The following is a 15,768-nucleotide window of genomic DNA, read 5'->3' as shown; positions in this document are numbered from 1 at the left end:
TGGGGAGCAGCAATGTTCAAGAATACTTGATGAGCAGGTCATGTGTTGATAAAACTTATGTAGCAATTTCCTCAGATTCCTCAAGTCTCCAGCTACAATAAATTCAGCCTCAGGATATGCGGTTTCCAGTTTGCACAAATCCAGTGTATTTCCTTGAGAACCGTTGAGGTACAGTGCCTTGCGAAGGTATTCGGCCCCCTTGAACTTTGCGACCTTTTGCCACATTTCAGGCTTCAAACATAAAGATATAAAACTGTATTTTTTTGTTAAGAATCAACAACAAGTGGGACACAATCATGAAGTGGAACGACATTTATTGGATATTTCAAACTTTTTTAACAAATCAAAAACTGAAAAATTGGGCGTGCAAAATTATTCAGCCCCCTTAAGTTAATACTTTGTAGCGCCACCTTTTGCTGCGATTGCGGTTGGATGGAGAGCATTTGTGAACAGCAGTTTTCAGTTCTTTCCACAGATTCTCGATTGGATGCAGGTCTGGACTTTGACTTGGCCATTCTAACACCTGGATATGTTTATTTTTGAACCATTCCATTGTAGATTTTGCTTTATGTTTTGGATCATTGTCTTGTTGGAAGACAAATCTCCGTCCCAGTCTCAGGTCTTTTGCAGACTCCATCAGGTTTTCTTCCAGAATGGTCCTGTATTTGGCTCCATCCATCTTCCCATCAATTTTAACCATCTTCCCTGTCCCTGCTGAAGAAAAGCAGGCCCAAACCATGATGCTGCCACCACCATGTTTGACAGTGGGGATGGTGTGTTCAGGGTGATGAGCTGTGTTGCTTTTACGCCAAACATAACGTTTTGCATTGTTGCCAAAAAGTTCAATTTTGGTTTCATCTGACCAGAGCACCTTCTTCCACATGTTTGGTGTGTCTCCCAGGTGGCTTGTGGCAAACTTTAAACAACACTTTTTATGGATATCTTTAAGAAATGGCTTTCTTCTTGCCACTCTTCCATAAAGGCCAGATTTGTGCAATATACGACTGATTGTTGTCCTATGGACAGAGTCTCCCACCTCAGCTGTAGATCTCTGCAGTTCATCCAGAGTGATCATGGGCCTCTTGGCTGCATCTCTGATCAGTCTTCTCCTTGTATGAGCTGAAAGTTTAGAGGGACGGCCAGGTCTTGGTAGATTTGCAGTGGTCTGATACTCCTTAAATTTCAATATTATCGCTTGCACAGTGCTCCTTGGGATGTTTAAAGCTTGGGAAATCTTTTTGTATCCAAATCCGGCTTTAAACTTCTTCACAACAGTATCTCGGACCTGCCTGGTGTGTTCCTTGTTCTTCATGATGCTCTCTGCGCTTTTAAACGGACCTCTGAGACTATCACAGTGCAGGTGCATTTATACGGAGACTTGATTACACACTGGTGGATTGTATTTATCATTAGTCATTTAGGTCAACATTGGATCATTCAGAGATCCTCACTGAACTTCTGGAGAGAGTTTGCTGCACTGAAAGTAAAGGGGCTGAATAATTTTGCACGCCCAATTTTTCAGTTTTTGATTTGTTAAAAAAGTTTGAAATATCCAATAAATGTCGTTCCACTTCATGATTGTGTCCCACTTGTTGTTGATTCTTCACAAAAAAATACAGTTTTATATCTTTATGTTTGAAGCCTGAAATGTGGCAAAAGGTCGCAAAGTTCAAGGGGGGCGAATACTTTCGCAAGGAACTGTATACACGGCCGTGTCGATGACTGAAGAGAATAGTTAAGTATTTCTTATTGTTACCACAATCACACCATGAGTAGTTAATCATGAAACATACACCTCTGACTTTCTTTTTCACGGAGAGCTCTTTCTTCATGTCTGTGCGGTGTATGGAGAACCCCGCTGGCTGTATGGACGGGGATAGTATATCCGAAGAGAGCCATGATTTTGTGAAACAGAGTATGTTACAGTCTCTGAACATTAGCGAGTAATAAACTTGGAAAGGGTGGATGGTTTGCACGCCTCCTTAGTCGGACTAAAAGCACACTCTGTATTCCTCTTCTTCATTGGCGACGTCTTGGAGCAGCCCTGGGATGAGTGGAAATGCCTCAGTGGGTACGAACAAAGGATCCAATTCAGGAAAGTCACATTTCTGGTCAAAATGCTGGTGAGAGACTGCCGATCTAATATCCACAATATATTTTCTACTGTAGGTATTTTCCACCAACAGAAACCTGATGGTGGACAATTTGTCATATACTGTTTATTTTATATGATTCTGAATATGGCATCAAAATGTTGAAAATCATATTTCCCTCCAGCTGATCATTGTCTGTAGCTGGCTCTGATCATAGTGTAGGCCTAATAAAACATGCAGGGAGAATTGGTTGGCAAACCCTCAACCTTTATGACCTGTAGCCCTGCGTAGCATTGACTGTGGCGGGGTGAATTTATGTTATGACACGTTGGTCCAGCAGTACATTACTTTTTATTTTTTTAATAAATATTTTGAATTTCACCCCCTTTTTTCTCCCCAATTTCGTGGTATCCATTTGTTAGTAGTTACTATCTTGTCTCATCGCTACAACTCCCGTACTGGCTCGGGAGAGACGAAGTTTGAAAGTCATGTGTCCTCCGAAACACAACCCAACCAAGCCGCACTGCTTCTTAACACAGCGCACATCCAACAAGGAAGCCAGCCGCACCAATGTGTCGGAGGAAACACCGTGCACCTGGCGACCTTGTTAGCGTGCACTGCGCCCGGCCCGCCACAGGAGTCCCTGGTGCGCGATGAGACAAGGATATCCCTACCGGCCAAATCCTCCCTAACCCGGACAACGCTAGGCCAATTATGTGTCGCCCCACGGACGTCACGGCCGGCTGTGAGAGAGCCTGAGCGCGAACCCAGAGTGGCACAATACATGCAAATAAAGGTGATTCTGAAAGAACTGATAGGCATATTGCTTACACCGGTCATGGACTGGCTTACAGACTGTCCAGACTCCAGTCCTTCCAGATCAGTGAGCACTGAAGAGATTGAGAGCAGGGCATGGTGGCAACAAATCAACTGGTAATACAGTAGTATTACTAGTAGTACTAGCAGTATACTGTGCACTTTACTGTACAGTGAATTTTAATCACCGCCCTCCTGTCCCACAGGAGACTTTGCCTCTTGCCAGGCATTCGTTAATAAGAAGGTATTCTTAATTGACCTGTCTGTTAAAAAAACATAAAATAAATACAAATAAAGTGAGTGTCTGAATGTGTCACCCTACTGCTGAAATATGGATCTCTATGCAGACGGACACAAGGCACATGTTACGTTTGTTGCATACTGCCCGCCCTGCATTATCTCACACTTTTAGATCCCCAAGCATGCACATTGTAGATGGAAACAAATACATAGGATGTACAATGGAAATTCTTAGTTTGAGTTACAGTACGCTATATATACACAAAAGTATGTGGACACCCCTTCAAATGAGTGGATTCGGCTATATCAGCCATACCCTTGCTGACAGATGTATAAATCGAGCACAGAGCCATGCAATCTCCATAGACAAACATTGGCAGTTGAATGGTCTTACTGAAGAGCTCAGTGACTTTCAACATGGCACCGTCATAGAATGCCACATTTCCAACAAGTCAGTTCAACTTTTTGCTCTGTTAGAGCTGCCCCGGTCTACTGGAAGTGCTATTATTGTGAAGTGGAAATGTCTAGGAGCAACAACGGCTCAGCCGAGAAGTGGTAGTCTACATAAGCTCACAGATTGGAACTGGCGAGTGCTGAAGCGCGTAAAAATCATCTATGTTTGCAACGCTCATTGTAGAGTTCCAAACTGCCTCTGGAAGTAACATAAGTACAAGAATTGTTTGTCGGGAGTTTCATGAAATGGATTTCCATGGCCGAGCAGCTGCACACAAGCCTAAGATCAATGTGCACAATGCCACGCATCGGCTGGAGTGGTGTAAAGCTCGCCACCGTTGGACTCTGGCGCAGTGGAAACGCGTCCTCTGGAGTGATGAATCGCACTTCCTCATCTGGCAGTCCAACGGACAAATTTGGGTTTGGCGGATGCCAGGAGAACGTTACCTGCCCCAGTGCCAAGTGTACAGTTTGGTGCAAGAGGAATAATGGTCTGGGGCTGTTTTTCATGGTCCAGGCTCCTTCGTTCCAGTGAAGAGAATTCTTAACACGACAACATACAATGACATTCTAGACGATTCTGTGCTTCCAACTTTGTGGCAACAGTTTGGGGAAGGCCCTTTCCTGTTTCAGCATAACAATGCTCCTGTGCACAAAGCGAGGTCCATACAGAAATGGTTTGTTGAGATTGGTGTGGAAGAACTTGACTGGCCTGTACAGAGCCCTGACCTCAACCCCATCAAACACCTTTGGGATTAATAGGAACGACGACAGAGCCAGGCCAAATCGGCCAACAGTGTCGAGCCTCACGAATGCTCGTGGCTGAATGGACGCAATTCAAGGGAGCAATGTTCCAACATCTAATGGAAAGCCTTCCCAGAAGAGTGGCGGCTGTTATAGCAGCAAAGGGGGAGGACCAACTCCATATTAATACCAATGATTTTAGAATGAGATACTCGACGAGCAGGTGTCCTTTACCTGCGTTACAGTAGCCATGGATGACTTTAGACATTCAATTCAAGTGATCTAAGAGTAGCCATCACGTCAATGGTATTTGTCAATGCACAACATCTTAGCCAGTCTTACTGATGCATGTTGAAGTTGGACTGAGAATAAATAATGAAAACATTGCTTAAAAATATTTTATTTACAGGCCACATTGGGATACAGAAATAAACGTTCAAAGATTACAGTGTCAAAAGACTTAAGCTTATTTAGTTTTGAAAGATCACAACCTATAGCCGTTGAAACAAGCAATCTGCAGAATAGAAAGACATACCATGACCAACAATACTTCACGCAAATGTAAAACTGATCTAAAATGCAGTCAAATAAATACTGTACAATTAATAGTAGCCTACTGGATAATAGGACCCTGCCAGCAGGCCAGTAATGCCATGCACGATCAAACATGTTGGATGCTGAAAAGTGAAACAGTTGAGGAACTGGAAAGCAACTCATGAGCTTTGCTTCTAAGAAGCTTTATCTTTTTGTTATTGTTGTTTATAAGGGCTGGGAGTAGGAGAAGTCAAGTTTCTCTGATTGAATCTCTACAGCATATATAGGCAACCGCAAATGGCTAAATAGCTAGACAGGAGCGCAGCACAATTAACATGAGAGTGTAGAATAAATCAGTCAAAGATGGGAACTCCGTTCTGGGTGGGTGGCACTTAAAGCTATTTGACATGCTTAAACCTGGAAGTTAGTGCAATATGTCTTGCCAGGTAGCACACGAGAATAGTGAAGATTTAGTGATGGCTTAATTTTACTTGGGGTCCCCTCTGTTGGCATGCTCTGTGCCAAATGAAATACATGTTTTTATATTCAAAAGAGATTGCTTCCTTTGGGTCGACCTAAATATTTGAAGTTTTTAGTCTAGAAACGGTCACCATCAAACAGCCCTGAGCAGTCGTAACTGTGTCCACCATTCACGGTTTGAAGTGACAACAATTAGCATGAAAAAAAAACACGATTTTGGAATGAAAGTTGGAGACAGGCTACATAATTCCATTTCTATAAAAAAAGGACTCAAGGGTACAGCTAAAAGGGTTCTTAGTGACACTTGTAATACCAACTACACATTAAAAAAAGGAAAAAAAAGAAAGAAAAGTGAATAGATCAATGATCAGAAAATGTGTCCACAATGATGTGTCATTTCATGTTGCTTATCAAAACAAACATTTCTTAAGTCAAGAGCATGGGTCCCTGAGAAAGACACAAACTGGAGCAATCTCTCACTACAAATGTAAGAGGTCTTTCAAGCCATTCATGGTGCTCACATTTTTGGCATTATCACCAAAAAAAAAGACCAATTCAAAATCCAACCTGAGGTCTTTCAAGCCAATATGAGGGTGTATATATAGTGACAGGGAAAATAAGCATACCCTTTAACAATAACTGGATCAGTAGCCTTAATTACATACAATAGCAAACTTCTGTCACTTAAAGAAAAAAATCCACTCTTTTTTAAAATTAGTCCACTGTTGATACCGTCCCGACTAATGAAAAGAAAAAGCCAAAATACAGTTGAGTGGATTTTTCCTTTGACACATTTATAAAAAAATAAATATTCTTTCAATTTCATACAAACAGCCAAATATTCTTGACCAATCTTTTTTAATCAAAGTATCATACTTAGCCCAACTAGAAGATAGGAAATGTGTATAATCTTTTGTAGATTTTTGCTGAAATCCACCCATACAAATGTAAGAGGCAAAGTATACAACCTCTTAGGGAAGAAAATCCCACATCCGTTACACTATCCATCGTAACAGGATTGTCATAGTCATTAACTTTCCCCCCCCTCAATACAGAATTCAATACCAGCAAAAGAAACAGAACAATAAACACCAAAAGAGAAAGTGAAATAAATTATGGATAACTTATTTTCTGTAAATAAATTCTGTACATTTTTTACTTTATATAAAAGCTTTTTGCAATTTCAGAAACCTTTAATAATAACAGCACTCTCAAGCTCCTGCCCTAATTTGACCAATAGATGGCACCAAAGGAACACATTTGATATGATCAACTATAGAGTGATCAACTATAGAGCAATAAGGCTCGTAACTCTTTTAGGAAACAGAAGCAGTACTCTTAATGTGGTGGGAGAGGTATTTTTTGGAATGGCTTAATGCATTAGGATTCAGATAGCTTTTTACATACTGGGAGGCTGATAAGGCAAGGTGACTAGAGTGCTGCATCAAAATATCTCCCCCCTCTCTCAAATGCAATCACTGTTGTGATCGTGACAGGAGGCTAGGCAAAAAGGATAGCATGAATATACACTATAGCACCATTTCAAATTTGTTCCAACACCATAGCACCATTCTTGCTCTTCAGTCAGACTAACACAAGACAATCTCCCAAAGAGGTGATGAAAACCAGGTAGCAGAAAGCAGCATCTTCACTTGCCATTCTCGGCTTAAGCACAACATGTTTTGCTTGTCGTGGCATAACAAGTAGTGTTGGTTGGAAGGGCTAGTGCAAGCCTTGGGTAAAGCACCAGCCAAAACAGATACAAAAGCGTGTGGCTCAGATGCAAAGTTGTTGTATCAAAAGACGTCATTTAAATTCCCACTGCCATGCATCTTTGGACAATCCTGTGTTGTTGCGGTGCTTCAACTCTGAAACAAAGCCACATTTACTGTGTCTCTCTTTTGATGACTAGAACATATACAATCCAATGTCACTGCTGAGAATCCATGCAGCTGTTTTTACAGCGGAACCATGGCAAACGGTGCGCTCGCTCGTGTCTTTGTCATCTAGCATGTGGAGTCAGTGATTCAGGGCAGTCCATCCAAGCGATGATTTTTGATAGAATGTGAGAGTCGAAGCTGAAAGAGACGCATCCTCAGTATATGGGCAGGGGTCGAGTTGTTCCTTAAAAAGTTTTTACTGGGGACATAAGGGTCTTGAGTGCTATAGCAAAAAGTGGTTGTTCCTGCTCAGCTTGAGAATCTTCCCCAGTCTCTGCTTGGTAGTGGCCATACCTTTCTTAGGACGTTTTCCTGAGAAGAAGAAACATTGCACAGAGATCAATAACAAAAGGAGGAGAGAGAAGAAGAATGCTACACTCATTTCAACTACTGTAGATTAACTAGGTCAAATAAAAATATGGAGTCAAACCTTTAGTCGCTTGATTACTGATGGGTGGGGTGTTTGGGGCGGACCTCTTCGAGGGGTGCAGGGGGGGTGACAGAGTGGTCTCACAGTACTGATAGTCAGTCCCTGGGCTGGGGTCCAGGCAGAGGGGGCTAGAGGCAGCCCGAGAGGGGCTCTGGTCCCCCCAGGCCTCGCTGCTGTTACTCCCACTGCTCTGACTGTCCATGAAGTTCTTGTTCTCCTGGATCCTCTGGCTGAGTTCAGCTCGACACTCCTTACGCACATGCTGCTGGGCCCTCCGCTCATCCTAAAGGACAGGGAGACATTGTTACTTTACATTAGATCCCAACTTGTTACCTAGAGAGGAAGATTAGTCATTCCAATACAGATTGACTGATTCTGATGTCCTCTCAAAATAGAGACGTCAGTCTTTAGAGGTGTCGGCATCAGCATGTGCAGTCATGACCCATTCAACCTTGGCTATTGTCATTACCTGAAGGCTCAGTGTGGAGTTGCTGTCTGAATCCTGGCTCTCCTCCCCTGACGCAGGCTCTCTTTCACCTACAGGACAACCACAGGGAAAGTTTACTTCATCTGAAATGGATTGAATTAGGTCCTTAGTCAAATTGAGATCTTGATGTTTATAAGAATTTCAGGACTGTAGCACACCACGGTCAGGGGAGCGATGGGCTGGGCTGGACCACCAGGGCTCCTGGGCAGTGCTACTCTCCTCTGGTCGCTGAGGGTACAGCAGCCCTGCCATGGACAGCATGCCCTCAACAGCCTCCTCTTCTGTGGTTAGCGAGGTAGGATGTTCTCTACAAAGGCCAGCAAGTAAAGGAACAACTTCATTTAATTTCTTAACTCAACTGGATAATGAATGATTCATGCATGACTCCTTAGCCACTGTGGCTAATGTAATACTAATGTCCCCCCATTGGATTCCTATTGCATTGAATTGCATTGCATACAGAATGCGTAGAACAAGAAGGCCATTTGGTCCATTTATCCATGCTTCCCCGTACCCTTTGAGTGGTTTGTGGTGGTGGCTGAGGGCCTGGCTGGCCTGCTGCAGGTCCGTCACACTGCCTGTGCCTCGCTCCGTCCTGCACAACTCCTTTTCCTCCTCATCTGAGCTCCCTGAATCCTTCCCAGAGTCCCTTTTCTGCACAAGGTCACACAGATGTGTCAGCCTTTATAACTTAAAAACTCTTCCTCTGTGTGAAGGAGAGACCGGGCCCTTTGGTGAGGAAGTGCGATTAGTTACCTGTGTAGAGCAACGCTCTTCGGACTCAGAGTCTGAGATGTCGGAGTACACCGCGGTTCCTTTCCTCAGATCGGAATTCACTCTTTCGAAAAACTCTGAGGAAAAAAAGAGAAGGATGAATTACATATCTCTGCAATTTTAACTTTTCATTTTAATTCTCTGGCATTCAAAGATGAGCCTACCTAAACCGTTGATTGACAGCCGGTGACTTGACCAGTTAGACTCACTGCTGAGAGGGCTCGGTATCTCCCCTCTCTCTGGGTCTCTGTGCTGTTCCTGCATGGTGTCATTGATTTCGGTTTTCACCAGGACCCCTCCCAACTGGTGGCCACCAGTCCTCTCACCTTCCCACACCGGACTATTCTTCACCCTGGTGTGACAACGCTCATCTCTGTGCACACATACACACACTAGTAAGAAGGGGAGAAAAAGCCTGGAGGCAAACAACAGAATTTGGCACTGAAAGCCATTTTACCTAATTTTATTTAGGCTACATTTTGATGTAAGTGGTGAGTTGAAACATGTAAAGATTGCACAGTGCAGGTGGTCCATCCGAACATGTTTAGGCTGTGCACCAGCTCTGTGTTGTAACATGTAACCACTGCAGCCAGTAACGTGAGCATTATCAAAGCCAACCGGAGGTGTTGGATGGTGAGTAGAGTGAGTCACTGCTCTACCTGTTGGGAGGTGATGCATGACTGAGGACTTAGCGTGCGAGCAGAGAGATGCCGGCTGGCAGAGGAACCATTAACCCAGGCTCCAGATCCTTGGCTCCTTCCCTGAAAAGGTCACAGGCAGCCGGGGGCCAAGGGTGCCAGGGAGGGGGTGGGGTTCTTCTGGCTCACCTGATAATCCGGCCGTGACACATCACCAGACGTAGGTTGTTGTCCAGGCTCCGCTCCACAGCTGCAGCAGATGCCACAGATGCCTTGTTGAACTTGGCCGTCACCGTGGAGCTGAACGGGGCATCCTGCGAAAAGAGCATAGAGATTTACTTTAACAAAAGTTGATAATTAACCTAGCCTCAGTGTAGGAGTTGCACATTGGGTTAGACCAAAGCAGCATTGGGGAGATGGTAGTGTGTCAGTACCCTCACCTCCTCAAAGGGTCCCACTTCCAGCCTCTTGAGCACCTGTCGCGTGTGCAGCTCCAGGATCTCCAGGTTGGAGGGCGTCTTGGGCGCGTGGTGATGATGGTGGTGGTGCCGTAGCCGTCTGGCAGTCCTGCGAGCATGATGGCTAGCCCGGTCCAGAGTCGACCGCGTCAGCGGGCATCCTCCACTTCCCTGAGATTTCATTGGCTTGCTACCTCCAGCACCACTCTGCTGCTCCTCCTGTGGTTAAGAAGAGATACTAGTCAGTACAGAACCAGAACGCTGCAATAACCAGCTTGAAAGAAACACAGTGCCTTTGACCTGGTACTTAGAAAAGAGAACAATTGAAATAAAAAAAAGAATGAGGGACAGCCTTTTACTCGGAACACAAATTGTTTAGAACCAGCTCCAAGTCGTCACATAACAGCTTGAGGCCCTCTCTCCCAGCCCCGTCACAAGGCCTTACCTCCAGGTAACGGATTTCCTTTGTGAGTTCTTTAATTAGACGGTTGGGTCTGATATGGTCCGGGACCTCGCTGGCCGGCTCTGTGACCTGAGGAGAGGCAGAGAGCGTTGGGACAATGAGGGCTCGTACAGTCTGTCTGCAGATGGTGGTTACAGTTTCCCAGCCTGGTCTTAGTCATACCACCACATTGGATACAACCTGCCCACTATTGACCTTTATAGAAGGAGCCCAATGTAGATGACATTAGAATGTATATAATGTGACCAAACGTACTATTCTGTAGTCAGATGTTACACGCACAAAAGAAGCTGATTTGGCATCTACAATACATTTTTCTTGTAGTATCTTACCTCTCGCTTCAGCCAGTTCTTCAGTGCAGTAATCAAGGCTTTCACTCCTTCTGACAGGTAGGCTGGGGGCTGGCAGTTATCCTCTCGTAACTCTGAGAAGCCAGGAATCATATGAGAAGGATGTCACAAAAAAAAAGTGCAGAAAGTTACCAAAAGGGGACATCACCGACACAGCAACAAACTCTTCCTCCAAGTAGTATTTCTCTCACCCTTTAGAGTCTCCAGTAGATTCTTTGCCACATACCAGCAGATGGCCTCAAAGTAAGGGAATTTGAATAGGTCAGGAGTCTTCAACCGCCGCTCCATCTCATAACACCTGTAGTTGAGGATGCAGCAACCGAGGTCAAACACAGACACACACAACGCTGAGACCCATCACAGTGAAACCACCACTTCATTGCTGGCCATTAAAAAGAGCAGAAGGTAAGAGCGGTGTATTTAGCCATTCATTTCAATGTTATTGCTCTACAAAAGTAAAGAAAGGCAACAGAATGAGCAGAGGACAGAGGGTTTTCCGGGTGCTCACCTGAGCTGCATGCCTATGTTGAGATTGTGGAGGAAGTTCCCTCCGAACGCCATGCAGTCCTGAGAGGTGAGAACAGCATGGATCCATCCTGGGGAACACAGAGGAGGATAGACCACATCAACAGCTGACCCACAGATGTGGAGCAAAAGGCCAGTAGCAGGCAGAAGACAAACATGCAATAAATCCAACATTTCATTTGGGATTCTTGTTCTCCAGCTGTGTTTCAGCCACATCAAAGGGTTTAGGAAATGGTTGAAAAACCTTCCACGTTGCAGCAGCGCATCCACAGAGGCGTGACGATGCTGGGCTGGGAGGCCCTAAACATTATAAATGCCCAGCCATGGAGGGTGCACAGAGAGCTGCTGTGGCCCCAGCAGAGAGGACGGGAGCCACTCAAGTGATTATATGGATGGCTGATAACGGTTGGGGTCCTCTCTCATCCGCTGCCTGTCTGCTACATATCAGCCATCAAGAGCCCAACCGTGTGACCTTCCCTACCAGGGGCCTTTGGCTTCCCGCAATAAACCATTTCAGAAATGGTATTTATGGTACAGCAGGGGGCCTGTGAATGCAGTTCATGAAATCATAATTTGTACATTAATCCAAAAGCAGGTGGGCCCACGCTGATGGATCATTGTGCCACAGTTAAAATGATCAAATACTCTTTACTAAAAAATGAACGTTCATTTTTGACATCAGGAAATAGACACAGATGTTGTATTTGTACAATTACATTTTCCTCTGTGGAATGGTGGTTTTATGTGTTTATGTACTGAGGACCTGTGTGTGTGTGTGTGTAACCCAATATGGAACTGGGCCAGGGCTCTCTCCCAGCAGGGAGCCACTAAGAATCTCACGCTCTCAGTGTCTGCTAGCATCATCAGTCCAGAGAGCTTTCACATCCCCAGCAATCCAACTGGGAAAAGCAGCCTTGAGGGAAACAACACAGCTTCCCACAAGTCAAAAAAGTGTCACTATAAATAACTTGGAAATCTGCTTCTCCACCCTGTGGCTAGAGAAACTGGATCAAATAATTAAATATTCCCTTTTACATGACGTGCATCAATTCATTTTGGCGTGTCATCACCTATTTGACTTGCCATGTAATCGTAGGACCATATATATATGGTAGGGAAGTTCTGTGAACAACAGTGGGCGTCATGTGGTGCTGTTGTCCTCGGTGACAGGAGGTCCACTCAGGCCCTTCAGAGCGCACAGTGGAAGACACAAATAACACAGGTCTTCCTGTGAGGCGCTATATCAAAGGCTAGCTGCTCCGCTCAGTGCTAAATGGAAAAGCAGCTTTACGGCTCGTGTTTTTGAATGCCCTTGTGTCTGCAGCAGAGCTTTGGAAATATAGTGCTGTACACGAGGAATGTTGCAACAGTAGAGCAACTTAAACCCTTTGAACTCAGACAAGTTCCTTTAAAAAAAAAAAAAAACCTGACTTTGTCCTGTGGTGGAAAAGGAGACCGCTGCTTCTCGTAGCTTCTCCTAACCTGTCGGGATGAGGACAGTGGTTCCCTGCGGCACCACACACTTGTAGCACTTGTCCACCTTGTCGCCGAAGAACACCTCGCTCTGGTTGGGGGAGGAACTCCACGCCTCGTATAGTGCAAGATTAGCCTGGGTCGGCTTGATCAAGTAGAAGATCTTCTCTCCCTTCAGGACAGAGAGAGAAAAAAAAAAATATATATATATATATATATATATATATATATATATATATATATATATTTTTTTTTTTTTTTTTTTTAAATCAGGAGAACATTATTCTAGTGCAATGGAATGATTAAAAATACAAAACAATTTACAGAAGTGTATCTGGAAGGGGAGATTTTCGGAGGAAGGCAAATTAACAAGACCCAGCATGTGGTGCTACAATAAAACACTTGAGGGGTGACAAACCTCAGGAGAAGCATGAGGATATTCAAGCTGGGCTGTCAGACTACATAGTCAACGCAAAACGCCCTGAAGAAGACTATAAACTCCTCTGGTGCCTAACCCTAGCACATTTTACAAAAGGGATACACTGCTGTCTGTGAAGATATAAATCATGCTGAGCATAGCAATTCCCCAGCTTACCCAGAGTACGTGGTACCACACGGATGTGCCTCCGAAGTCGATGTGGAAGTCTGTGTAGCTGTCCTTCACCCCCATCAGGCAGTACTTCTGGACAAAAGGCTTGGGGAAGAAGGAGTCATCTGGCCAGTAGTTCTCCACCCAGGACATCTTCTGAGCGATATCAGGCACCACCACCAGCTCTGCCATCCTGAGAGGATATAAAGGAGCGCTTAGGGAAGTTCTACCAGTAAGGTTGAGTCGTTTTTAACGCTACTCATCTTTCAATACACCTATTACGGCGCGCTAATAAGGCAGTATTGTTCGCCACGTTACACAGCTTCATATCTACCCATCACTGTACACCAAATTAAACCAGGCATTTACCAAGAAGATGAATTTAATATAACGAATTTCTCCCCACCTCTTTGCCAATTTAGAGTGGTTTATTCTACCAGCTGTGCTGCTTCCCTGTGTAGCCCACACAGCACAGTAGGAAGGAAACCGCACAAAATGGACTATAATGTTGGGGATAAAGTTCGGAATTACACAATTTCATGTGTACAACATCTAAAGACCTGCATCACTATACTGAGGTTTGTCGTTTATAAAATGATATATTTTGGTGTTTTTTGAGGCTTAGTTCCTGTTTTCCTGTGACTCCCATACTGCAGAACAAGCAATGAGGAAGTCTATTGCGGGTGGGGTAAGTTTCTCAAAACCAAGTGAAATCGAAAAAAAAGAAGTGTCTGGACCCTTCTATAATATCCCATTTACATAACAAATAGGATCATTTTAAATGGTTAAAATTCGGCCAATCCTAAAAATACGTAAGTGAATCCAAATTATACAATGATCAAAGCAGTAGCAGGATATACGTGTTAATAGCGAGAAGTAACCCATACTTACTTGGTGTCTGAAAACTCCAGACTGATCACGTTCAGCACCTTTGGCCGATAAGGTTTGTAGTAATACTTGACGAACTCTCGAAGCTTCATTTTGCTGTCTGCCTGTCTGGCAACATCAATGACATCCACGATTTTGTCACCACCTGCAAGAAAGTAATGCTTCAGCTTAGAATATGGTTTCTGTGATGCAGAAAGTAGTCTGAAGGAAGTTCAAGATGGGATGGGACAGGCATTAACACTTGTAGAATGTAGTATGTTAAGTAAGGACAGGGGCCAGGTGGATTTGATATGATATTACAGCATCGCCCCATTACTGCACAGTACTACTGACCAATACATGCTAAACCTGCCATCTAAAAATACTGTAATATATTGAAATCTACCAGGGATACTCACAGGTCCAATCCACCACCCTCACCCCAGCCCAGACAGAGGGCCAGCCAGAGACAGACTACAGTTCTCATGCGCAGATGTCCAATGATGGAGGGTGCAAGGAGTGAAGCTTGCTGACATTTTCAGAATCCCCATAATACTCCTGATGGACACCTCAGTGCTGCTGCAGCCTGCCCACTGGAGGAAGTGCATTGAAACATTCAAGGCAATCTCTCCGCATCCCATTACTGTCCTTCCATTGATGGAAACTGGAGGAGCCTAGTAAGGGTTGGCTAATGTCTTTCATGTGTGTCGATAACGCCACCTGTGTACAGCTGGCAAACTGCAAATCAAAAAAGTTGTGAACAGACTTGCAGTTAACACAGGGCATGACAGGACAGCTGGTGGCTGTGCAAGGACAGCCCTGTTTGGCCCTGCTGGCCACCACCTGATGAAAGGGAACAGCTGGAGGCAGAGCAGCCTCACATACAGAGAACAGCCAGAGGAGCACTAGTGTACAGATGGGAAGGGGAGCTGCCTGGGCGTAGAACCACACAAGTTGGGGCAAAAATATATTTCCAGCCACCAATGTCCTGGGTCAATATTTATGGTCCTCATTTTAGCAATTATCTTTCCATCCAGTGACACAGTCAGGGACTAGGAGCACAGGTCTCCTGGAGAATAGACAGGGAGGTGCTGGTCCCAGGTACTTGGAAAGTGTGATGTTAAAACCATGCTCCAAAAGGACAAAAGACACTTTACAACAGGTTTGCCATTAGGGTAAATGGAGAGACGGCCATGGAAAAAACATATCGTTCAATACAATTAACTTACAGGTCCCTGCTGAGCCTAGCAGGCAGAGTGCCAACTGAGGTGAATGGATGAGCTTGGGCAGCTGGCCTGTGGTGAATGCTTGGTTTAGCATGGGGCATTTAAACATTGTGAATATGAACAATGTTAAAGAATATTTTCCAACTAATAAACCCCCAAAAGAGACCCACACATGAATACATTAAACC

The 15,768-nt window shown here is 44.4% G+C and overlaps 1 protein-coding gene across 2 annotated transcripts in view; it reads right to left on the bottom strand.

Moving 5' to 3' along the window:
* Window positions 1–4,730: 4,730 nt before the first annotated feature.
* Window positions 4,731–15,768, bottom strand: part of kdm7ab (lysine (K)-specific demethylase 7Ab) — a 48,790-nt gene continuing 37,752 nt past the window's right edge. The window contains exons 5-20 of one of the 2 annotated variants that reach the window (XM_021602250.2): window positions 14,379–14,520; window positions 13,494–13,680; window positions 12,908–13,070; window positions 11,409–11,496; window positions 11,092–11,198; window positions 10,883–10,974; window positions 10,533–10,619; window positions 10,070–10,306; window positions 9,819–9,943; window positions 9,201–9,364; window positions 8,974–9,068; window positions 8,732–8,871; window positions 8,376–8,524; window positions 8,200–8,267; window positions 7,731–8,013; window positions 4,731–7,612 (exon numbers count right to left, since the gene is read on the bottom strand). In XM_021602250.2, the coding sequence (XP_021457925.2) occupies window positions 7,524–7,612; window positions 7,731–8,013; window positions 8,200–8,267; window positions 8,376–8,524; window positions 8,732–8,871; window positions 8,974–9,068; window positions 9,201–9,364; window positions 9,819–9,943; window positions 10,070–10,306; window positions 10,533–10,619; window positions 10,883–10,974; window positions 11,092–11,198; window positions 11,409–11,496; window positions 12,908–13,070; window positions 13,494–13,680; window positions 14,379–14,520 (2,216 nt within the window). In that variant the 3' untranslated portion in view covers window positions 4,731–7,523. Of the gene's footprint in view, window positions 7,613–7,730; window positions 8,014–8,199; window positions 8,268–8,375; window positions 8,525–8,731; window positions 8,872–8,973; window positions 9,069–9,155; window positions 9,365–9,818; window positions 9,944–10,069; window positions 10,307–10,532; window positions 10,620–10,882; window positions 10,975–11,091; window positions 11,199–11,408; window positions 11,497–12,907; window positions 13,071–13,493; window positions 13,681–14,378; window positions 14,521–15,768 lie in introns of both variants that reach the window. The other variant, XM_021602242.2, reaches the window with a different exon arrangement.

This window comes from Oncorhynchus mykiss, chromosome 1 (assembly GCF_013265735.2).
Source record: "Oncorhynchus mykiss isolate Arlee chromosome 1, USDA_OmykA_1.1, whole genome shotgun sequence".
Classification (NCBI taxonomy): Eukaryota; Metazoa; Chordata; class Actinopteri; order Salmoniformes; family Salmonidae; genus Oncorhynchus; species Oncorhynchus mykiss.
This window is presented reverse-complemented; position numbering and strand designations above follow the sequence as displayed.